Genomic DNA, 25056 nt, shown 5'->3' on the forward strand with positions numbered 1-25056 from the left:
CTGAAAGGTAAATAGCACTTATACGGCGGCGTGGACGTATATCGCTGTTGTCTTGGCAATCTGTGTGAGTCACCCTTTCAAGATAAGCTATGGATTTATAATGGTGCCCTATGTATATACTGTATATATATATATATATATACATATATATATATATACATGGCCCTTAATGTCAATCCCTGGTATTAAACTGCAGCCTTAATATCGACAAATCCATCGCAATGCAGGTAATAAATAGTATTTAGGAAACCCAATTAGCTCCTCACCTCCTTGCAGGGTCCATTCGGTAACTTTCTGACTGTAGGTGCCCCTGCCAGCTCCATTATAGGCTGCTACCTCCATCTCATAGTTGGTCCAGATGATGAGGTCCTCCAGGAGGAGACTGGTCTGGTCTGGGTTGGTGATGTTTTTCATTTGGCAATCCACTGGAAGCCCAGACAGGCAGTACCTGGCAACACAGGGAGTAATTGACAGATGGAAGAAGCAGTGTACACACACACACACACACACACACACACACACACACACACACACACAAAAAATCGCACAGACAATACAAATATATTTGAACACAGAGTCCATGAAAAAATGAAAAAGAGGGGGAATTCAACGAGAGGTGAGCGGTTACAAAAAGAGAGGTGACAACAGATGAATAGGGAGGAGAGAGGAAGGTATTTAATTGACACCAATTACTCCATTGCCGCGGTGAGTGAGAGTGAAGCCAAATGGAGAACAAGAAAAGGAGCTGACATCACAGTTATTATCACATTTGAATAGACAGGCACCGACCATTGCAAAGAAGTGAGGCCGTTTGTCACGGTCCTCTTACCTGACAATGTAGCCCTGGAGTGGACCATTCTGATGGCTCTCCGGGGGTGGCTGCCATTGGATAATGATGGACTGGTTGGTGCGTCCACTCGCGAGCACTGTCTGAGGGGGGGCACTGGGAGGCTCTTCGGGGAGAGTAAGTCTGGCAGTGGAAAAGGAGCGAGGGATGATAAAAGAGACAAAGTGTGAAGCTGTGCATTAATTATCACGAGTTTCGCATATTTCCATCACATTACATCATGGACATCAAATCATCGTTAACTCCACTTTTTCTCCTCCCGCCGTACAGAAAAGTTGGCGGCGCGCCTTTGTCCAAAACACACTCCGTAACACTGTCCACCGAGAGACGTCGTGCTGGTGCATAACAAGGATCAAAGAGGCATTGGTAAGGAATGGAGCAGCAGCACAATGGAGAGACAGTGTGAGCGAGAGAAAGATATAAAAGAACAAGAAAGAGAGATCGAGGCAGACTTTTTCCCTTAAGTCAATTTAAGATGACATCTTGATTTCTTCCCAGTGCAGCAGAGCACTGCTCTGGAGGAGATAAAGCTGAGTGTTTAGGATCAAAGAGGTGTGCCGGAGAGATGCCTCAGAGAAGCCCTGTACTCTCACTGACACTCAGTCACCCTCCTGTGGCGTACACTTGTCTGGGCACATTCACACAGAAACTCAGGTCTGTGGATGAGTGTGCGGTTCAAAAGGTGCACGGTCGGTAGCGACAGCTTTCATTTGCCGGGGAGTTTCTTGTTTAAAAAACCCGGCAGCGGATGGGCTGAGCGTCCACGCCGGAAGGGGTCGCGTGGCTGCGAAGAGCTCGGAATGATTATGACCTCTTCGTCTTACAGCAGTCAAGAGAATTCACTTCCTCTGCCTCTCTCTCTCAAGCCTCTCTGTATTTCAGACATGAAGTTCAGCGGAGACAGTTAATGCGAGGGGAAGAGACGGCACTGGGTCAGCACACAAATCAAGTCTTCACAAAGTGCAATTTCAGCTCATTCGCAGTTTTATCTTGGAAAAAAAGGCCTGTCCCGAAAAACTGGCTCGCGTCTCCGAGGGACGACCAAAATGTGGAACTGACTTCACTGGAAATAATCATAGAATTTTTTTTTTCTCTCACTCAGAGCGCATGGTGGGGGGGGGAGGGGTTGGTACAGGTTGTTCCAGGGCAGTAAAGGTCCACAAAGTTGAATGAAACAGACTCGCATTTAAGTATTCAGTAGACGTAGCCGCATCAGAACCCACCGGTCAGTCTCTTTGCTGAACTGGCCCCGGCCCACATCGTTGACGGCGCACAGGCGGAACTGATACGAGCGCGCGGGGATGAGGCCGCCGACCGTGACGCCCGTGGACTCGGGCTCAATGTTAGCCAGCAGCACTGTCCAAGGAGCATCTGAGAGCACACACATAAAGACAGAGCTGTGAGCAACAGTGAGCGCATGGTAAATGACCTTGTAAGAGCATTAACATTCTTTCTGGATGAAAATCTCTTTGCAAATGTTTCTTCCCCGACTCTTATTGCACACCATTTTCAGTAATCATATTGCAGCCACTGATAAAAACAACAGGTCATTCGTTTTGTATACTCCCTCTCTAAATATCAGATTGAAATTCAATTACCCCAAAAAAAATAAATAACAAACCCCAGATCCCATCTGCATTCTCTGTTCATTTTCCTCTTAATGATCTGTCATCTTCTCTGTTAGCTCGGGCTTTGTTGAGAAATGGTTGACAATTCACTCTCCACGGGTGAGCGTTCACATTTCTTTGATTTTTATCAAGTGAGAGGGAAGATAGGCGAGGATTGGACATCGACACAATTTGGTTCCCCTGATCACTCACGAGGAAGGTGAGGCAATTAAGTTTTAGCCACTGCAGAAGATAAGAGCTGCCAAAAATGGGACTTAATAGCAGAGGGAGCAAATGAGTGCTTCCAGGGCATGGCAACAGAGTCACAACATTGCCTTTAAAATGACAATGAAATGCGTCCCTTTTGAGTATCGTGTGTAGACAGTGACCGCGGTGCTCTGTCGGCGTGGAACTCGACGCCACTCACTGTTTTCGGAGACCTCCAGGATGTAGCGGATGAGGGGGCTGTTTCCATCAAAGGCCGGGGCCCACGTGAGGTTGATGGCCCTCTTCTCCGTGGTACTCAGCACCGCTATTGGGTTTTCGGGCGCATGGGGCAGTTGCCTGCATAAAATGTGTGTGTGAGTGGAAGGGGGGGGGGGGGGGGGGGAGAAAAAGTGATAAAGGCAAATACAATCAGACAAGGGAGGCAGCAAATAACCGAGTTAAACCGCCACACGGAGAGAGAGCCCTGCATTGTAAATATCAGAGGGGTTTGATAGATCGTAAAGGGGGAAAGTGATAAACCACAACAGTGAAGAAAACATCCATCCATCATGTCCTGCCTGGTCAGATGTAAATAAGAGAAGAAAAGAAAATCAAAAAATACAGATGCTAGATAAGACTGGGGGAGACATGAGGAAAATATGCAGACCTGACTCTGAGGTGGGCGCTGTGGGAGTCGTTGCCGCCGACTGATGTCACCCTGCAGGTGTATGTTCCGATGTCACCCGACCACGTCTGGGAGATGTGCAGGGTCCCGTCGGGATCGAGCCGCAGGCGTGGCGACGTGTTCACGTCAATCACCGAGCCGCTCTTCTCCCATACATGCCTACAGTAGAGGTGTGCACATGTGAGTGTTAGCGTGGGATGCCCTGCACACACAGAAGCACACACACTGTATCTCTCGGTGTTGCGTCAGTAAATCTTTTTTTTCTTTTTTTTTTTTTCCGCTTTGTGTCAGTTCACAGACCAAAAATAATAGAAGGTGCTGACATGGATGAAAAGCCATCTGAGGCGGATGGTTTGGAATCTGAAAACTGTTTCTCCCTGTCTCACACACACACACACACACACACACACAGTAAGGAACCTCTCCCCGTCACACACCTCCACATACACATGCACATGCAGCATGCATGCACACACTCGGAGGCTTGGCTGTGATTAATTGCCACTTTTTTTTCCCAGCTCTCTAGCTAATCTCCACTGTGTTGTGTTTAATTAAAGGCGCTGTCTGAAGTTATTATGCTGTTTACATATTCAGCTGTTTACCCCGCGATCTGATCAATGCGATGGGCCCACAGGTGACAGGCACTCTAATCACAGGGCTCCATAGACATAATTCCAGTCCCTCTGAGACAGATGCGTGTGCGCGCACTCTATCATGCTCAAGAGTGACTGAAAAGCGAGAGGAAAGTGATGGCCTCATTCCTCAGTCTGAGTCTGGAAAGTTTCAAACTTCTGCCATAGGAGAGCGTGGAGACAAAATCTTTACAATTGCATGTGTTTTATATACATTGATATACGTCGCCATTACCTAACAGTGACACTGGGATCGTTGGTCACACCGCAGGTCATGACAGCCTTGGTTCCTTTGATGACACTCTGGTCTTGCGGCGGTTTATTGATGCGCGTCCGTGCTGCGAACACAAACAGAATTTGTTATTCCGCCGCTGTGCGGTTGAGGAGAAAATGCCCGCCTCGTCTTTTTAATGAATGTCTCTCTTTTTCTGAAAGAGGCCGGATCGTGCCGTGCGCCGCGAAGATGTGAGCGCTAATGGGAAGAAGATGAATAAATACACTTAGCGACTCATTTGGCGACGCACTCACCAGCCACTTCACTGGGTACACCTGTTCACCTGCTCGTTAGGGCAGGCCGCCAATCGCGTGGCAGCAACTCCATGTGTACATGGTCAAGGCGACGCGGTGGCGCTCAAACGGAGCGTCGGAGTAGGGACGGGAAGGTGATTTCAATTATTTTGGCATGGCAGACGGGCGCTGGCCCGAGTATTTCAGAAGCGGCTGATCTCTGGGATTTTGACACAATCTTACAACAAGCCCTGGGGTTTACGGCGAATCATCGGGAAGAGGAGAAAAATATCAAGTGAGCAGCACATCGCCGGGTGTAAGAGCGAGCAGCATGTCAAACACGACAACAACAGGTGCCACGGGTGTGCCTAATAAAGCGGCCTGTGGGTATAGAGTGGTCTTAACGATGAGCTCCTGGAGGCACGAAAATAAATACAGTCAGTAAATCAATGTCCCAGCTTCTGTTCTACTTACCCCAGACCACTAGATCAGAGGAAGCCTCATCGATGCCTCTGGAGTTGCTGGCCATGCACGTGTACGTACCAGCATCAGACAAGTGAGAGGGACTGATTAGCAGGCTGCCCGACTCAAGCAGCGTGAACCTGGGCATCTGGACCGAGCCGCTGGCCAAAACACGTTCACCTGCATAGGGGGGAGAAGTGATTGATGGAGAGATTAAGGTATTGGAGAAATGTCAGGGTAAACAAACTGGGGGGTGGGGGCTTGTTTGGTAGTGGTAGTAAGAATCCTCTCCTTAGCTCTAACACTGACGACGTCCAAATGGAAAATAATGAACCACTCCAGCCCACAGAACCTCACACACACACCTTTCTGCCAAGTGATGGCTGGCCGTGGAGCTCCTGACGTCTCACAGTGCAGAATGACTGACATGCTGTCAATCACGGCGCTGTCAGAAGGACCAGTCGTGATATTTGGAGCGATACCTGGGAGGGGAGGGGTCAGTCGCAGAGAGAGGGAGAGAGAGAGGGAGGGAGAGAGAGAGAGGTGATAATGAGAGACATAAACAGGCTCCTCTCGAATAATAAAGCAGATGGCGGCTGAGAGCTTAATAGTTTTGACAAAACTGGTGGTTGTCAGGTCTCATTCTCAGGGGCAATTGTGAGGCTCAGACATGGGGCCGCCGCCGTCTCCTGCACATTCTCTGATTCATAAATAGTCAATAATGTCTCAAGCATCCAAGGTGACAAATCTGTCACTGCAAAGAGATGCACAGATAGAAGGGTGTAGGAGGTAAATCAGAGAGAGAGAGAGAGAGAGTGAGGGGGGTGAGAAAAGAGGATTAAAAACGAGAACAGAGGAGCGGCAGATATACGAATAAAAAAAGAGGGAAGAAAGCAGGGAAGACGAGGAAAGTAAAGCGGCAGACATGCGAGCTTTGAACGATGTTCAAGGGCGACATACTAGTAACAGCGAGGTAGGTGTTTGTCTGGATCTCTCCTGCAAGATTGCGGGCGAAGCACTGAAACATCCCAGTGTCGTCTGGCAGGAGTCCGTTGATCTGCAGACTGCCTCCCACCAACACCCTGTACCTGGGGATCCTCACCGGACTGATGGGCACCGCGTCTTTATACCACACTATGTCCGGCGGTGGTGTGCCTGCAGAGGGAGGAGGGAGACACCCCCCCCCTCGTCATTCAGACCCTCTTTTTATTCCTTAATGCTTTCTTGCACGATCAAACACGCAGTAGCTCACAGCAGAAAAACAAACATCACTAACCTCGAGCCTGACAGGGGATATCCACCACCTTTTCCATTTCTGCACTGATGTGACTTGGCGGCTCTTTGACAAACAGAGGAAACTCTGTTTCAAAGACAAAGATAGTGGTTCATTAACGTCTTTAAAAACAACTCACGTCATCTTCTTTTTTTGTTTCTTTCGCCGGTGAATGCGCATTTGCACCGCTATAGATAACAACATCAACTCAATTACTGCAATACCACATGATAAATGTTCTCTCTCTATATGGGGAAGGCATGCTGATGCAGTACTGGGATTATTTATGCTTCAGATTTGTCTCTGTGTGACTTTTATTTACCTAGAACATGCAGGAAGGCCCCAGCAGTGATGGAAGGGATGCTGCTACTGCGGAGCGACGCCTCGCACTCGTAGTAGCCGCTATCGCTGACTGCTGGCAAGCTGATGACAAGCCGACGGCCAAAATCTCGGATCCCTCTGCTGACCACAGCCCCGTCTTTCCTCCAAGTAATGCTCATTTTGACGAGGGGTCTGAGAGTCGAAAAAGGAGGGAAAAAGAGCGCAAGGGGATAGGGAGCGTGGTTTTTAATACAGATTCCTATTCTGTTTCAAGGTTAAAAGGCATTGAGGGAGCAATGGGATACATCTGTCATTCTGATTAAGTCTTTGAATTGGAGATAATAGTCAGAACTCAGGGCTGGGATTGTGTGAGAACAGAGTGAAAGCCTTGAATCAAAGGGAAGAATGAGGAAGAGGTACAAAATGAAAGATGTGCAAAACATTTCCCTATCATGTTCAAACAAAAGATTTCAAGACTCATTTACATCACAAAAATATCACATCTGTAGGTGAGAGGAGGCGGGGGTGTATTGACAATGGACGCCTGCGTTTGGGTTTTTTTTTCTCCTCTGTATCAATGAGTCTCCGCCTGAGAATATAGAAATGTACCTTGCATTGGCGACGCACTCCATGACGGCTTCATTTCGCCCCACTGTGACACTGGTGTTCCTGGGGGGGATGATGATGGCGGGGGCGATGGGGTCTACGGGTCCTCCAACATCTGTCACGCGTGGAAGCAAATGGAGGTAGATGGGAAAAAAAAAAAAAAAATCAATTAACTACATGCAGACCTCAGACCTAAGACCTGTGGATCTGCCTGACGTGGCCACCTGAACATGACTGGCGTCGCACAGAGCCTGTCAATCTGTCACCATCACCTGCAGGCAGCCGGCACGCGATAAACCAGCTATTAACACCCCCGTCTTTACTTTAGAACGCGGTCCTAAAGCACACAGCATTTCCTCAGTGGCGCTTTAACCCAGGTGTTAGAAGCCATTATGTGGCATAATTGAGACAAACACGAAAAGGCGAACAAATGTAGCACCATCACTCACTGGTTTCACGGAGCCTCCAGCCAACCATCGATTCCCTGCCCTCAATCAGTGATCTCTCTCTGAATCTGATCTAATGCCCCCCCCCCCCCACCTCCCCAGAGTATGACTGTGGGCCCGCGCGCTTATATGTGTAATTGCGTGTGTTGCATATGTGCATGTGTGTTCATTTGTGAACCCCCCCCCCCCCCCCCCCTCCCCACAGGGCTATAGCAGGTTAACCAGCGGCCCCTAATCTAGTTTTTATCATCACTATTGTCATGTTGTGCCACCGCGTTGTTGTTAATCATGCCCTTACACGTCCTGCAACACTGCGGCGGAATCTCAGCGTCTTCCACAAAACGCTGCCCGCGTGCACGCATGCATGCCGGAGCAGGCGCCCGGCGCGTTATTGCCACTTGCCTCTGATTGCTTCATTCAATCACCGCGTCCCGTGATGTTTCATCACGTTTGTGTGAGCGCACTTTTGCTTAACTCGATAACCTACAACATTCTGAAATGAAATTGGATCCATTAGTGTACATTCCTCTTTGCAGTCACAATTACTTGCATTTAAAAGCAGTCATTTTGTTTTAAGGAAATCTAGGGCCACACAGTTGGTGTAGTGCCATAGACATTTGGGTTTTGACATCATATGAGACAGGAGATGAACATTTCGGCTTTTACTTCCAGGTATTTACATCTGGATCTGATATTGATATCGGAACAGATTTAAAAAGGATTCAAGTGAATAAGACTTAATATCTAGTGGCAAATCCTTTAATTTCAATCACTGCATCATGCCTCTATCAGTTGTTGTTTTGTTTTGGGGGCTTTAAAATGCGGATACTGGAAGTAAAAGCTGAGATGTTCATCTTTCGTCTCATATTCATCTTATGATGTCAAACCCAAGAGCCCGAACCTGGAGAAAACCGACACACACACACACGGGGGGAGAAGATGCAGACTCCATGCAGAAAGGCCCTCGTTCTTCTTGCTGCAAAGGCAAGAGTGGCTTCAAGCACAAATCAGCTAAGAAAAAAACACGGTTTCTTGTTCCAAACTTCATTTGGAACCAGTCCTCAAAACAACATATGATTATTAATGACTTTCATCTGTTGCCATTAGGAAAGCATTTTTAGATTAGCCTGTATTTGAAGTTTGATTTAGAGAAAATCAGACTGGTCAACAATAAAAATACAAGAGATGGTCAATTTATCTTGATGAATGCACTTGTCCTTCAACTTAATCTATCCTCGAGTAGATGTGAAACATCTGTATTTCTTGCATTTCCTGAATATGTCAGTATTTTTTAGTCTTTACCATGTCAGGATAAACGGTCACTGTGCACTACTGCTTGCTCTCTCGCTTGCCTTGAACGGGCCCTTGGGGAGCATACAGTGTAAAGCAAAGTGGAAATACCAATAATAAGAATAATACACATTCTATTTTACTCCACGTATTCGTGGAATTGGATTAGTGCCAAATAAAATAAAGAAGAAATACCATATAAACATCAAACAAAAATATGAATGTGAGAGAAACCTGTCTTCAATAAAACTTACAACGTGCTGCAGCTGCAGTAACATCTTGGGAGCATTATTGACACAATTATTAATTAGCCACGATGAATCAAACCCCATTGAGCAGCTCACATTTTTAAGTCACGAGAAGAGTCCAGAAATTTAACAAAGACAACATTAAACAGGCTGCAACGATTCGCTCAAGTCCAGAGGATTTAAGCCGAAAAATCACTTTGAAGTTATTGGCTGAAAGCTAGTGAGGGAGATTGTTGTGGGGAGTTTGAAAGTTTAATTCAGTGATCAAAAGGTACGTGAATAGAGAGAAGGAAGAGATTGAGGGGGGAAAAAAGGGAAAATGTCCATCTTCCACCAAGAAGAGCTGACGATGTGGAGTCGTGTCTAACGTCGGTTGTTTCATTGCAAACATTCGAGGCATCGTGTTCATCAAATGTTTCACAGATTTGTGTGAATAAACAAACAAATAAACAAAATTTGTCGCTGGTTTCCAGTGACACACACACACAACAAAAGGAGAATCCATTTGACTCGTCAATGAGCGAGTTTTATTTTTCCGAGGACACGATTGGTGCTTTGGCACACACTAATTAATGTACTGCAGTTCATAAACTCTCATTGTTGAGAATAGCTCAAGTGTGTAATCTCCTAATTAAAGGGGGAAGGTAAACAACATGGTGACCTGCATCACAAATTCACTCCGTGAATATCGCCGGCACTGCTCACACCTGTGTCTGTGTCCAAAGACGAATGTCAGCCCAGCGCCCACTTATTTTTCTTTTTTTTACCCAATGTCCGTTTCCTTTTTACTATTAGATTTAACTTTCTCTCATTGATATGCTCCCCCTGGAACAAGATGCTCCTGCTGCTGCATATTCCCCCCCCCCCCGTCTCGTCTCCACAGAATTGCTAAAATGAACAAATGCAGCTGTAAAAACCTTATTGACTTTCCGATGCAAAATACCACTTTCGTGATCCACAAGGTCAGATTCAGTGATATTGGGTATCTGGTCCCCACAGACTGCTGCGTCATGCGTCCTGAGCACTGAATTACAAACAGAGTATTAACGATATCATGGACAGATGCCGGAGCGCGCGGGGAGAGCTGTGATATTAAAGCTGAGCCGCGCCAAAGTGAACAGGTTAAAAACCTCATACAAATCATAAGGGATCTCCTTGGCGAAAAGACTTATAATATGTGGTATAAAGCGGTAATACACAGTTAATAGTATATTCAGAGCCAGGTAGTTGTAAAATACATTCCAATGCTTGTATATAATACTGACTGTTACTAGTGTTCACATCAAAGTAAGTAACAGCAGGTGGAACCATCTTGTTTCGATGAAAAGGGGTGTTAGTGGGGGGCACAAATGTTTTGATATGACGCCCATGAGCGATGCCAATCTTTAGGCTGTGAGCGAGTTCTGCCCATGAGAGACGCTGACCTTCTAATCTGCGCGCGCTTGTGTGGGCGCGCGCGCGTTTCGTCGCTCTCTGTTTGTCAGTGTCATTTTCATAAATCGGCTTTTTGTGAGGCACAATTAAACTCCGCTTCCACTTTATGGGGCTGTGTGCACACACACACACACACACACACACACACACACACGGCCCGGGCAGAGAGCTGCTGCAGGAACGCCACCTACGACCTAAAACACGCACACACACCTTACGACTGTAACTCACTGCGAGAGCCAGAGGTTAGAGGGCCACTGCAGAACAAGAGGACAACAATTGTTATGTGGATAATGGCTATGACTAAGCCTGTTGGACAGAGAGGGAGGAGATAGGAGGGTGGGGGGGAAGTGATAGGATGGCCAGGGCAGGCCAGCGGAGGGCGCTGTATCTGTTTCTGTTATCTTCAGATGACCCCAACCTGTTGTGCTGAGGTATATATATATATATATATATATATATATATATATATATATACACATATATGTATATATATATATATACAATTATATTTATATAAGAGCGAGAGAGAGAGAGAGAGAGCAATGAGAGCAATTTCTCTCTCTTTTTAAATTCATCTTTGTTATGATGTCACTTCCTGTCTATATCTATATAAATTCCATGTCCATGTTTTAGTCGCGCTAATAAAGGCTTTTTAAGTTTCCCCCAACAAGACTGCCTTGCTTTTCAAATATTGTCATATCACACAAAACATTTATTTTTTTCCCCTCAATATCAAATGGCGGCAGAGCTCCATTCCTATTTCCTCTTTTCCTTTTTTCCGTGAGTGCTGATGCGTTGAGCTTAACCATAATATAAGGATTCCTAGCGTTTTATTACACATACATTTTAATCTGCAACACAATCTGACACAAACAATCCTCTGGTGAGCCATGCGCTTCCCCCCCCCGAGTGCACCCCAGTGTGTATGTGTGTGCAGTGACGTGCGGTCAGGGGAGGCTCTGTCATCATGACAAGTAAAATGCTAACAACGATAAAAGAAAATCAATTTGTCCACTTGACTGTTCTATAAATTAGTTTTTCCGTGTGATTTCAACATTTCTAGGGTAAAAATCGCTGAATTTACGCATTTCCTGTTGCCTGGTGCCTCAGCTCTGATGGCGCTGTGCCCCACACACACTGACTGACGCGGGCACTTGGCGCATGCACATTGTTTGACAATATACATGTTTGATTATACATGTATTACACATGCTACACGTTCCACAGTCTGTCTCACATATTTAATGAATGTGTGAGACCTATTTCGACTTTCTGATCGGCCGTGAATGCGCAGTGAAAATGCACAGGGTGAGTCAGAAAGTAGTAGTACCGTGCCACACTGACGGGGGGCAGTGCTGAGCACAAAAAAAACACACAAAACACACAAAAAAATTCCATATTTTTGTTGATTAAAAGCTTTTAAAACAACTTAATGTTTTAATTAAGGTCAAAAGTAAAATATAAGCTTGTATTTTAGATTCATATATGTGTGTGTGTGTGTGTGTGTGTCGTCATGTGTACTTACCCTCCACCGTGACTGTGATGGGCATGCTGGTTTTGTTCTCCCCGTTCTTGTCATTGACCGCCTGGGCGTAGTAACGTCCAGCATCCGGGGTCACCGTAGACAAGATGACCAGTGTGTTGTCCAGCGTGATGGCACTGAGCACACACACACACAAACACACATGAATAAATCAGAAGGAGACTTTATTAATATTCATTTATTTCCACGACACTCACTTAACTTTTATCCGCACTTCAGTAAGGACACAAACCGCTTCAGGTTGTGTTCAATGTAGTTAAATTAAATTGGGGCCAACCCACCCCCACCCCCAATTAAACAGACATCCCCCGTCAACTTGTATGCTTTTAAAAAATTTGTCCCCCAAGCACACGCCGCGCCGCGCACACATTTACACATTCACACAGTCGCACACGCTAACACACAGCGCACAGACACTCTCATATCATTATACAGTGAGTAGTTGTTTCTCACAGTCAATAAATCCTAAGGGTAAACCACAGACGCACACAAACACCCACATGCATACTCGTAAATTATGTCTAAAACGAAGCGCGCGGAAAACAATTTTTATGAGCACTTACATATACAAGGTACCACATTGTCTTAAAGGAATAGTTCAGAATTGATGTCGCCATTGTACCGCGGCTGCTCCTGGAACTACAAAGTTCGCTGGCATTTTAATCCCTGTACAAACCCACTTGGCAACAGGAGAGAGAGAGATTTGCAATTTGGCCAGGTTGATTGTTTTGTTTTTGCAAAACAACGCATATGTGGCGTGCTTTATCGTCTGTTCGCCTCTTTATGAGAACATCGTTTATAAAAGAAAGAAACAAACCTGACAGCATGTGCTACTGAAGGAAACACAAAACTAGTGATTAAAAGAATGAACTCCTCGAGCGAGAAGTACGTCCATTCTCCCGTAGACTTTCACTGAGCTATTCATTATATTCTTACTTACCGCGTTGCCCTCAGCCAGCAAACCAGAGGACTGTCCACTTTGTATGTACAGCATATGCATAGGCCTCAGTTGACCATATCTTATTTAAATCTTTTGTGCAGTATGTATATATATATAAAATATTTGTAAGACAAAGGGCACGATGAAATCCATATTTTGGTAATAACAGCCAAATGTTAAAAGAACAAGTGACAGTAAACCTTGTTATACGATGGTTTGTTTGCCCCACATTAATTGCATTAACAGTAATTATTATGAGCTATGGCTAAGAGAACAAACTCATCTATTCCAGTGCTACAAATTCAAATTTTCCAACCTATCCCTTCCAAATCCTTGTCTTTCTGAACCTGCCGTCGCTGAAGAACCTTGAGGTTTGCTAAATGCCAGTTAGACCGATGGTGTTGAACGCTTGAGCGGGGCCCTTTAAATGAGAGGTGACGCTAAACATGCAGCCAGATTAGGGGGGGTTTTGTATCTGCCAGCATCTGTCTCAGTGGTGCAGGATAAACACAGAGACTCCAGCACAAAAAAAAAAAAAGAAATCAACAGACACACAAACACCATCACACACATACCTGAGGATATAAGTGAAGACTGACACAAAGTGAGCAAACAAGCGGTAACTCTAGAGTGTCCTGTCAGTGCCGCTCATTCTCCGAGAACAAAGCCTCTGCACCTCATTTTGGAGCCAGCTCTTAAACCTGCTGAATAGCAACCAGCTTTGGAATCGGCCCGGACTTCCATGGAGATGGTTTTAGAGGTTTCTCCCTCAGTACATGCATTGTGCTTTTTGGATTTCCGCAGGCAGATGAGAACACGCGTCAATCTCTTTTCCAAGCAAGAGCACGCAAGTCAGGGTAGAAGTCTTCATGTCGGCTACAACACTGAGCTCGCTGCTGAATAATAAACGAGGAGGGGTGGTTTCGGAGGAGTTGCAGGCTGTCTCCCTCCATTTGTCTGGATGGCGCAATAAATCTCACGTGATTACTTTCACCGCGTCTCTTCAGGAAAATTGCATATCTGAACAGGCACACGAATCCGAAAAAGAAGACGAGCACTTAGAGCACAGCCTATGCAGATATATACTGTAGTCATCCCAAGGACTCCCAATCTGGACACATGGCCTCACAAACACTCTAACCGCACGCACACTCACACCCTTAACTACACTATTCCATGCAGGGGTAAGAGCTGTCAGTCAAATATATCATCAATTGAGGCCTTTTGTCCAATTTTGTCTAATTGGTTCCCCTGCTGCCTGCTCTATCTCAGCCCTTCAATCATTCCGCCTGCAAAGTCAATAGGGGCAATGTAATAACCCGCTTTATCACTGAGAGGTGATTCAATGATGAACATAGGGCCCGCGCCAACCTTCCTTCATCAACTATTCTGCTCAACTTCACTCTGTGTGGTGGGACCGGAGAAAATCTCTAAGCTGTATTGAACATCTAAGAGTTCTCTGAAGTGAGAGATATTCTGCTTCAGCAGCCCAGTGTATAGGAGCGCACACTCTCAGACATACAAGACACATGCAAGTAAGACAAAGCCGAGGTGAAACGGAGGAGACTCACATGCGGCTGCTGGAGGGAATCTTGCGGCCATCTCTGAACCAGGTGATCTGCGGCTTGGGGAAGCTGTGGATCTGTGGCACGCGGATGAGAGCACCCTCACCCTGGGAGACCGTCTGAGACCTCTCGCCCTCCACAAAACCACCCATATCTGGCAGACACAAAAGACAGACAGTGTTGGGAGAGGAAGCCAAAGAAAGTATGCTTGCAGGGAAACACATACCAGCGACAAAAAATGTCACGATCGCTACCTTATGTACCCTTTGCCACTCCTTTATTCGGAGCGATTCATTCAAAGGCTTTCTGTCAGAGCTAGGTATGTAAGAAGCACTCACAAGCAACCTGCACTGCGGTGCTGCACTGCATGATGGCGCCCACACGATTTCTCACGATGCAGCGGTAGTTGCCGGCGTGTGAGCGGTCCAGTGAGGTGATCAGGTACCTAATGAGCATGAAATACACAAAGTTTCATGAGTCATCGTCTGCTTAACACACACACACACACACTGTGATATTTATCATGCAGGCACTTTCATTCTAAAGAAGATGCTTCACCTAAACCACAGCTTAAATGGCAAAGCACTTAGCCGTGAGACATATGTGCTCCAAATACGCAATTAAGCAGAGACGTGCTGTCAAGTAAAAAAAAAGTCTCTGATTGACACACACACACAGAAAAAAGTCCTTTGTGGTCTTCAATCTTTCAGTCAGTGGAGTCAAATCATACGAGCACCTATCACATGCTACATGCCACAGCTCCATATCTCCCCTGACGTGCATTCATATTAAATGGTGCGTGTGAAATACTAGCGAGATAACCTCAGAGCTGAGTCGCCTGTAATTGGTTTGCTACGGCCACTTAGGAGTGTGGAGTCTGCCCTGCATGTTTCCACTGCACTGCAACTCCGGATGTGTGTGTGTGTGTGTGTGTGTGGTACATGGGGGTGAAGAAGAGGTGGTGGTGATGGTGGTGGTGGTAGGATTGGGGGAGCTGGGGTCTGATTAAATGGATTCCAGTTCTCCTCTTTGATCAGGGCTGGTGAAGAATAACAAGCAGAGGAGGGCTGGGGCCTGCGAGGCTGACACACAGACTAAGCCATGTGAGAGAGCACAGCCAAATGTTGAGGAAAGAAGGAGCAGAAGAGGAGGAGGAGGAGGACGGAGAGCAGAGAAGATGTAAGAGAGGGAGAAAGACAGGTAGGGAAGGGAAGGTCTGCAAAGAGAGGCAGTGGAGAGTTGGTAGACAATGGTAGAAATCAGTCAGTGCCAACATGAGATCCGAGTTAGACCACATTCAAAGGTGGTTCAGGCCACACCAGGGCCACAATAACTAAGAATTGTATATGGAATGTTTTCTAGGCCACACTGAGCCCACTTTTGCTGATATTGCGAGACCACTGGTTGACCCTGCGACCAACAAGAAAATAAAGAGCCATTGTCTCTCTTTTGTCTTCTTGCAGACTGGGCACAGAAAGTGCATTGCAGCGTCTTTGCAAACAGAGAAAGTACGTGTTCATGTAAACACGGAGCAGGGACACAAGATCCATCACCAAAGATGCGTGTCCATGCCAAGGTACGGGCAGCATACTGGCATGGAACAGAGTGTGTTCAGCGCATGTACACATGAGCAGAGCAAACACATGCCTATGGGAATACACGCTGACGCCTTGTTAGCACAGGCTCAAGCGTCCCCGCGACCACATTGTGTTGAACAAGCATCCAGCGCGTCAATGGCCAGAGCCGAAATGCTATCTGCTCACACTGTCTCTGAAACTTTGAAAACAATTGGAAAAACTAATAGGGATAAATCTGACAATCCCCTGGACACAAGATGTTGTGTCTTCAGGGAAGAGACGCAGCCAAATCAGTCCTGAATAAATCCATAGAAATGAATCTGAGCTATGAATAAAAATGAACAAAGGAGCCATTAGTTACAATTAAATTCCACTAAAATGTCCTTAGGTAGTAAGTGAATTATAGTTGAGAAATAGGATCAAATTAGCTGTGGTGCTGCGTTGCTTACCTGTATTCCAAAGAGAATCGTGTGAGTTCTGTGCCGTTGTAGATCCATTTGAATTCTAGAGGCCAGCTGCCCTCTGCCATGCAGGTCAGGACCAGGCGGTTCCCCTCCAGGTGAACCTGTGTTTGAGGAGGCTCCATCTTAAAATACGGTGGGACATCATCTACAAAGAAAGAAAGAAAGAAAGTTGGTTGTTTTTTTTTTTTTTTTAAAAAGGCAGTGAATCAGTAATCCCTGTGAGCAGACACACAACACAATTCCAGCGATTCACAGGAAATGAAGACTCAGAACAAGCTATTTCCATTTTTCTTCTGCTCTGATTGGGAACTTGAAGGTCAACAGAAAAGCCTGCCAAAAAAGTACAAGGAATAAGTTGCTACTGCAGAAGCAGCATACTCTTTTATTTTAAATTGAAATGTGCTGGCAAAGAGGTAGAGGAGCAATTTGTGCAGCACAGGAAGTGTAAATGAACAGCTCCGTACCTCCAGATCAGTAAAAGACAATCGGGATGAGAGATAGAGGAGGTGGACGCCAGGAGGGAGGAAGGGGGGTGGGGGTCGGTGTAGACAAAAAGTAGATAGAGAAAAATACAGCACAGATTGTACACACACACACACACACACAAAAAAAAAGGAACTCAAGGAAATAAGGAGAGGGAGAAAGTAGGAAGCCATGGGGGTGGAGGTGGGGGCTGCTTTAGAAAACACAAAGTCTTCCAGCCTTAAACCTCCTTCTCTGACAGGATGAGTTATGCTCTGTGCCTCCCTTCATTTATCTTTATAGTTCCCTAATGCAGCCAGATTATACAGGCCCCGTCCGCAACACTGCACACAGCCAGTGCAGCCAAAGAAAGCCTTTAAGGTGATACGCAAGGTCCAGGGCTGAGCTCGGAGACAAAGTGCTTTCATTTGAGCTGATGAAAAAGGCATGATCAGACCTATTGATCTGTCTGCCTCATCAGCCATGGGCGACACTGAGCCGATTGTGCCAGGTTTAGTGGCGGGCTAATTAAAGTCTGTATTAATAGTTGCAGCAATCCGCCAAGCCCTGCAGCATGCCTGGTTCTAACTTAACCACACAACTCACTCTCTCTCTTTCTCTCTCTGTCTCTCTCTTTCCCTATCTCTCCATACCCCATATGCAGGTTCACCCCAGAGATTTATAGCAGTAAGTGCAGAAGATGGCGCGGTGCGACTGGTTGAATGTGGGGGCAGCGTCGTCGAGATGCAAAAAAATAGAAACTAAACCCGACTGCAACTGTAAATAAAAGAGTGACTGTAAATCTCTCACAGGCGATCGTGCGTACACTGTGTTCCGACGCACAAACACAGATAACAAGACCCGCGTACACACACACACCGCCGGCACACAAACAATAAAACGAGGCAAAGAAAATGCCATCCCGTTGCTTTCTGTTTCCAAAAAACAAGGTCCTTACATGTTTCTTGTTTGGCAACAATCATACTCCGTCGGCTGGCTAATTTGCTCCTTCTACCATCCCTGTGTGGACTTCTGCATAGCAAACACTGTCAGTCAAACTTACCAGACGACTGAAAGTGAGGCCAAATGGAGGAGCTATCCACAGGCACGAGCAGCTGGAGCAGCTTTGCTGTAATTCTACCCACTACTGAATGCATTCATACAAAACACACAAAATCCCAAAGCTGTCACTTACGCCCGGACAAATTCACACGCAGCAACACCAAACCTATTCCGGCGTCGCTCAGGGACTTGGTGGCTATATGTGCACTTAGAAATCCATCCATGTCAACAAGCTGCCATTAGAGAGACCTGTGAATGCCAAATGCAGATGAATATGAAAGTTTACCGATGGGGGAACTGTGGAACGATAAACTGAACACACCGTAATCACCACTGTGGATCCCATATTTGCTATATGCCTGTTCACATTTGTGGCTGCCTCTTGACACGTTACACTCATATTAAGTTTTTTGCATTCTTCATTGATGTCATTACACAGACCTCCTACCGTGAACACGTGTGTACGTGTTCACGGTAGGAGGTCTCGCACCATTTCTTAGCCACCTGCTAAAAAGACAATTGCGATAAACACTTATTTTACCCATTTAGCTCCCATTTGTAGTCCAGACTGGTAAACTACATCAATAACGTTTGTCGAGGCTAAGAGTTAAGCTACAGCTTAGCAACTACAAAAAAGCTGCTGTGATTGTTTCAAACAACATATCCACTAATGATAAAGCATACTCCCCTGTATTCTGTAATTGGTCAAACTAATCTTTTATGACTGAACGCGGAGGGAATGCAGCAGCAAAGTGCGAGCTGTTTACGAGGCAGTCCTCGGCGAAGTGTCGTGAACAGAGGAACAGGTCGGGGTTCCTCTTGGCTCTTCAACTCTTGTTATTGTGATTTGGCGGTGATTAAACGGGGGGACCTTGCACTCACATCGCGTGTGGGGTCGTACCTAGTCTACGGGGGAGATGTCCTCGTCTGTGTGTTTGTCACATCCTTGTAAAGTCACAAAGTTATGGAAGTGAGTTGACTCTTTTCTGCTCTGGGCACTTGCACATGCTTTTTTTCACGTGGCAGACCGTGCACAGAAACCTATAAAATGCTTTAGATGAAAGGAAAACAATTCATCCGTTTCACATTTAGAGAGTATGGAACACAGCCAACGAGGGAGATGTAAATGTTCCCATGCAGGATCGACATCCACCTCCGTACTGCTTGATTTGACGAAAGTTTGCTCTGCAGAGAACACACAACTTAGTTGATTTCCTCTTCAGGACCAAGCAAGAACAGCCGCCGGCAGACTGCTAACAGATCTCACTGCCTCTGCACACTGTCCTTTGTGTCTTGCACCAGTGAACCTCATGTCTGACCCTCATTCTCCTCTTCCTCTAAAGGTCAAACACCTCTGATACGCGTTGGATGACAGTGGATGGATTGTTTTTAAGGTGTGTTATCTTCTTCTCCGTGTTTGAGTGCTTGTCCGCCACCGCACAGACACTAATACACGTAACACGACTGTAAAATGTCTTTGGTTTTTACTGCAGCTGTGTGAGCGTTTACAGACGTAAAGCTAATGTACAGTAGCGATGACACACAGCGAATGCTGTCATTTAGATGTCGGCCTCCTGTGTGGATTATCTTTGCTGATTTGATCCAAGTGTCATCCCCTTCAAATCACAATGAGTGAGAATACTGTAAATAACACACACTGACAGACGCACGCCTGTGGAATAAAAATATCTCAGCACGGCCTCAGCTTAAGGAGCGGATGATGTGTCTCCACCTGCAACTGCGCCGCGTCAAGATAAAGTTGACGTTGGGGGGGAAAAGGAAAAGGAAAAAGAAGAGGGACTGTTTACTTTCATGCCCATAATCAACAAACGTGCAGAGGCAGTAGCGCGGCGCAGCCCGGCTGCAGGCTTTGAATCCAGATGGAGTGCTAGAGGGCAGCCCTGCTGGACCAGGGATTCCTACAGCACTATGGTCGGAGATAAAAGTCAACCAAGACAGGTGAGCAGATCGAGAGAAGACCGAAAAACTGGCATGAGAAGACCAGGTGGACTTTAATGTGACTGCTGTGCAGAGCAGCTGTCCCCGGCAGTCATGCTGTCCCCTCCACAGCTCATTCGCCACAGACATAAAAACACCTTATTCCAACCTGACAGCTGAGGTTGAATGGTGGCATGGCTCCAGTTGGTTCCCCTGCTGCATACACAGAATTTTAATGGCTGTGTGACAAAGACAATGGGCACTGGGTCAGCTTTATAAACCAAGGACCATTGTGCTCCCCAGTGCGCCATGCTGGCATGCAATCACAGAGAGTGTTCACATTCGGCTTTTGTCTCGTATTCTTTTTCTTGTTTTTTTATGCCTCACCTCCTTAGCCCTGCCTCAGCAGCAGTGAGCTCCCTCTGCCCTCACTGTAATCCTCCGGCACATGTGTTTGAGCCTATGCAACCACATCCTCAATGGCACTCCACTCAACTGCATGACTGATATTCAGCAATAAAGGGGTGTCCCTGGCTTTTGAGACACTTGTAGGTCTACTCTCTTGTTATCCACTCCGACTCCCTTTTTACTCACTCACTCTGCTTTGCTATCCTTCCATTTTTCATCACAACGCCCTTCTCTTGCAAGACACGCACACATATGCACATAACTCCCCTGCTCCATCTACCACCTCCAGTTCACCTCGTGGAACATCATGTCATCCTGGAGAATTTAGATCCGTCATTTAGCCTCTTCAATTGGACTTTAACATGCGAGATGGGTTATGGTTAGCCTCTTTGATGGGGGTTATGCAACAGTCATGGCAGTGACCTTGGCCTAGTAATGGGTTGGTGAAAGGATGTGGGCTGGGGGTGGGGAGTTGGTGGAGGGGGCTAAAAGCATCTTTAAAGTGGATGAAACACCTCCCATAGGGATTCACACCTACTCAACAAGGATACACACACACACACACACTACAGTTTACATTTTACAATCCATTTGTTGCTTTACAAGTTGGGATGAGGATGTTCGAGTCACGACATGAGGTTGTTCTAACGAAAACATAAACAGACAGACAAACACCCACAAATATTCACGCCTCTCCCTCGAGAAAACACTGTCCATTCCGAAGGTCGGGGTGATCTATCACTTTGTCATGAGCTGCTGTCACCGTGACAACAGGTACCTCGCCTATTTACACTCTATCACTTATTCAAGTGAGAAAGCAGGTTGGCACAAAAGAGGGGTTCAGGAAAGGGAGCGAAAACAGAGAGGAGGAGGAGGAGAGTTCCAGTGAAACTGAGGCGGGGAGAAAGGCAAGACTTAATGTTAAGGACAAAGAGAGATTGAGAAGCAATTTAGAGGCAGGGTGAGGTGAGGGACTGGGGACGGCGGGGGTGGTGGATGAAAAGAGAAAAGGGAATGTCCTCCAACACTAGGCAGCAAGGTGAAGTGACCCATTAGAACAGAAGCCAAACAAGGAAGCCAGGGCTGTAGGATGGTGAGGGAAGATGAAGAGGCACCATCTACTCGACATTCATTTCAAGAAATCAGCGTCTGCAGATCCATGGGTCCATTACAGCTTGATGTTTCTCACCCCACACCTCCCCTTGTATTTATAGTCCCTAAATCACGTTCGTCCGACATCCAGTATATGCACATTATAAGATCCCTGGGTATCAATATTGTGACAATTTAGACTTCATGGTCCCAGTTAGACGCTCTTAAAAAGTCTGAACAGTGGTTCACGTCGTGTTCACTGCTCGGAGGAAAAGATGAAATAGAAATATGGATTTCCATGTAAATCAGTCCTCTTTTTTTTTTTTTGGGATGATGAGTTGGCTTTGATGTCGCAGGAAAAGTCCTCAGGTCACTGCAGATGAAATACTGCCTGCGTCCCAGCTGTGTTTAGTGGATTGTCACGGGTTAATTGATGTGTAATTGATGTGATTAATTGAGGTGTAATGTACCGCGGTGATGTTTTAGTGATCCCACTTGCTGCGGGGGCCTTTGTGTGCGCGCACGTGTGTGTGCATTTAGGTGTGCCCTCAGTGTGTCTATCTGATGCTACGGCAACGCAATTAGAAGCAGCAGCATCCAACCAACAAATGGGGATTTAATTAGGAGTGAAGACGGAGCGGGGAGGCCAGTCAATGGGCAGTAGATTGAATTATCTGGACACACACTCCAGTGGGCAGCACAGATAAACTCACAGTTGCACACACACACACACACACACACACACACACACACTCACTGTGTGTGAGTGCGCCTCACTCCTCCTCCGAGAGCCGTCCCCCCATCTCTGTGCTATGCTCCGCCTGTCTCAAACTAGCTTTCTCTTTTTGATTCCTTTCTCATTTTTTTTTCTCTCTTCCCAGCCCAAGTTTTCGCTTCTCTTTTCACTTTCCCGACCACAATAATAGCTTCCTCTATGGTGTGGCAGTCTCTCAGTACAGTCGTGTTCATACTCTCTCCCTCTCACTGCCCTTTCATCACTTGTCATCTGTCTTCGCTCACACTTTCTCTCCACTTCCCTTACTTCTGAGCGCTCTGTCAGTAGCAGTCTCTCCATCTATTTTTTTTTTTTCTTTTCGCCTCCTTCCATCCGCGCTTGCCCCGGCTCTCTTCTTCCTCTTTAGCCCCCTTGTTTCTGAGTCACCAGCAGTATATTGTGTAGCGCACCGAGGGACATGTCTGTGATATCCAGGAGCCTAATTAGCAAGTCCAGCTCCTGGCAGAGAACAAGGCACGCAAAGGAGCACAAGCCCGGCGTCAATTAATGAGACCCCACATACCCATTACAAGCCCTCTGCAGCATCCAGTCTCTAGTCAGCTCGACTTGTCCAATGAACAGTGGGTAAAACCACATCTGAACAACTGTCGCTACATGTAAGAAACCTATGTATTTAATCGCTATGGGATAGTCATAGCTTTGTAAGTGATAAAGCAGGAAATCTTGTCTGACTTTGTGGCACTCGAATAAGATCTATGTCTTGCAGCAGCGAGCCGCGACGCCAGCATATCGCCGCTTCACTTTAGCAACACTGTGGTGATTTCTTACTTTTTAGGGACATGATATATGAAATAGTGTGGACAGCTCAATGGGAGGTGATCCAGGCTTGTGAATGTGCAACTCACATCTCCGCATCGCTTCCCAGCTGAAGCAGACCCTTTTGGAGGAAGAATACGGTTGTTGTTTTTTTTGTTGTGTGTGCACCACGTCACGTATTTGTCTCCTTTCCGACGTTTCTCTCTTCTACTTCACAAGGCAGAAAAGGAAACGGGTACAAAATGTTCATCGATCTTCGGGAAAAGCTATTTTGACAATAGAAGAAAGGGAGGGACGCAACACAAAGCAGATAAATGGTAGTAAGCGGAAGTAAAAAAAAAAAAACAATGAGAGCAGCATCGGGAATAAGAACCGGGCAGCTTTTTCTCAAGGCATCAGAAGGTTGAAAATAGACGTAAGTGAATATAGAAAGTAGGGCAACGATTAATGGAGGAAAATAAACAAGTGCGCTGAAATGTGAATTCCACGGGGCCTTGGGTCATTAGAGTTAATACTGTGCACTATGCCATCTGCCGTGATTGTTTACACTAGGCAGGATAATTAGATCCTAATTAGTAGATGCTTTGGTAGGGAAACATTATTTCACACGCATTGAGATGGAAATTATCAGAGGCACCTGCAACGCTGTGCTTGCGCGTCCACCCTGGGACCTCGGAGAGGAGCTTCATGAAGACGTAGCGGATCAGACAGGTCTTTCCATTTAATTGCTCGATGCACCGAACAAAATCCGGCTCTTTCCGTCCCATCGCCGAGACACGGATGAAGTTTGCACTCACTATACAAGCGTCAGAATATTACAAATGCATGGACTCAGGCTGCCATGTTCAAAATCGTTTCGAAAAACACTTTTGTTCGCCGAGCTCTTTCAATCTCAGAATGGGCGAGATATCACTGGCATGCTAATGTTTTGCAAGGTACGTGGTTCTGGGGCATCTGCCTTTGTAATATATGCGCGTGGAATGGCTGATGATTGTGATTCTTATTAGTGTGGCAGAGTGCAGAGGCGCCAAGCAGTGAGTGGCAGGGGCTGGCAGTAAATGCTAATGGTAGAGAGCAGCTGACAGAGAAAAGAATTATTATATCCCTTCATTACATTTACACAGCCAGCCTGTCTGTCCCCCATCCCTCCTCCAGGCCCCGGCATGAACAGCGATCACTGTTGCTTTATTAACCTATTTTGCAGAAGCCAAACACCTTCTTTGGGTGTCAAGGCGTCACGTGTGTTTTGACTAATTTCGGTTAAGATCAGGAGAGATGAGAGGCAGGAGCACCACCTTTGCAATCAGACCATGCTGTGGGAGCACAGGGTCCCTGCTCTTAATTTAGGCCTCGACGGTGTGAAAGATGACTAAATTGAGCTTGTCACATAACTGCCTCTCTCGACGACATCACAGTGAGACCCTGTGACCACTATTTTCTCCCCATCATCTACGCCAGGGCACCAAGACCTGCTCTCTTCCTTTTTAGAACCTCAAAGCTTGCAAGTCTTCTATGTAACATCCCATGGCCACATCACTGACCTCTCGGGTATCCGTGCAGATGAGTCTTCTTTGTCCGTTTTCTTATTCCTGGAGAGCACATAGCCTTCACACACGATGAATGACAGAGGAGGAAGAGCCTGGTGGCATTGTGTGAAGACAGCCAGCACTATACTGTACACTAGTAGGCAGACAAAGATCTAAACGCCCTGACATTATGCTAATGGCAGCATTGGCTCATTCGTGCATGACTTCACACCACACTGTTCGTCTCAATTATCAGATACAGTAACGGGAGCTCAGTGAGGAACGTCCACATCAAACAAAGCGGGAAGATTTCTCAGTCAGAGATACTAATAGCCGTGCTCTCTCCACATGATCCTTTA

At 46.3% G+C, this 25056-nt stretch overlaps 1 protein-coding gene across 4 annotated transcripts in view; it reads right to left on the reverse strand.

Moving 5' to 3' along the window:
* Window positions 1-25056, reverse strand: part of sdk2a (sidekick cell adhesion molecule 2a) — an 83600-nt gene that overhangs the window by 23870 nt on the left and 34674 nt on the right. For all 4 annotated transcript variants that reach the window (XM_058654237.1, XM_058654235.1, XM_058654236.1 and 1 more), the window contains exons 2-17: window positions 16643-16802; window positions 14955-15061; window positions 14623-14770; window positions 12094-12227; window positions 7151-7262; window positions 6543-6733; window positions 6224-6307; window positions 5908-6102; window positions 5313-5429; window positions 4960-5127; window positions 4214-4316; window positions 3329-3505; window positions 2882-3018; window positions 2071-2218; window positions 830-970; window positions 267-448 (exon numbers count right to left, since the gene is read on the reverse strand). In XM_058654237.1, coding sequence (XP_058510220.1) covers window positions 267-448; window positions 830-970; window positions 2071-2218; window positions 2882-3018; window positions 3329-3505; window positions 4214-4316; window positions 4960-5127; window positions 5313-5429; window positions 5908-6102; window positions 6224-6307; window positions 6543-6733; window positions 7151-7262; window positions 12094-12227; window positions 14623-14770; window positions 14955-15061; window positions 16643-16802 — 2304 coding nt within the window. The remainder of the gene's footprint in view (window positions 1-266; window positions 449-829; window positions 971-2070; window positions 2219-2881; window positions 3019-3328; window positions 3506-4213; window positions 4317-4959; window positions 5128-5312; window positions 5430-5907; window positions 6103-6223; window positions 6308-6542; window positions 6734-7150; window positions 7263-12093; window positions 12228-14622; window positions 14771-14954; window positions 15062-16642; window positions 16803-25056) is intronic.

This window comes from Solea solea, chromosome 16 (genome assembly GCF_958295425.1).
Source record: "Solea solea chromosome 16, fSolSol10.1, whole genome shotgun sequence".
NCBI classification, from domain to species: Eukaryota; Metazoa; Chordata; class Actinopteri; order Pleuronectiformes; family Soleidae; genus Solea; species Solea solea.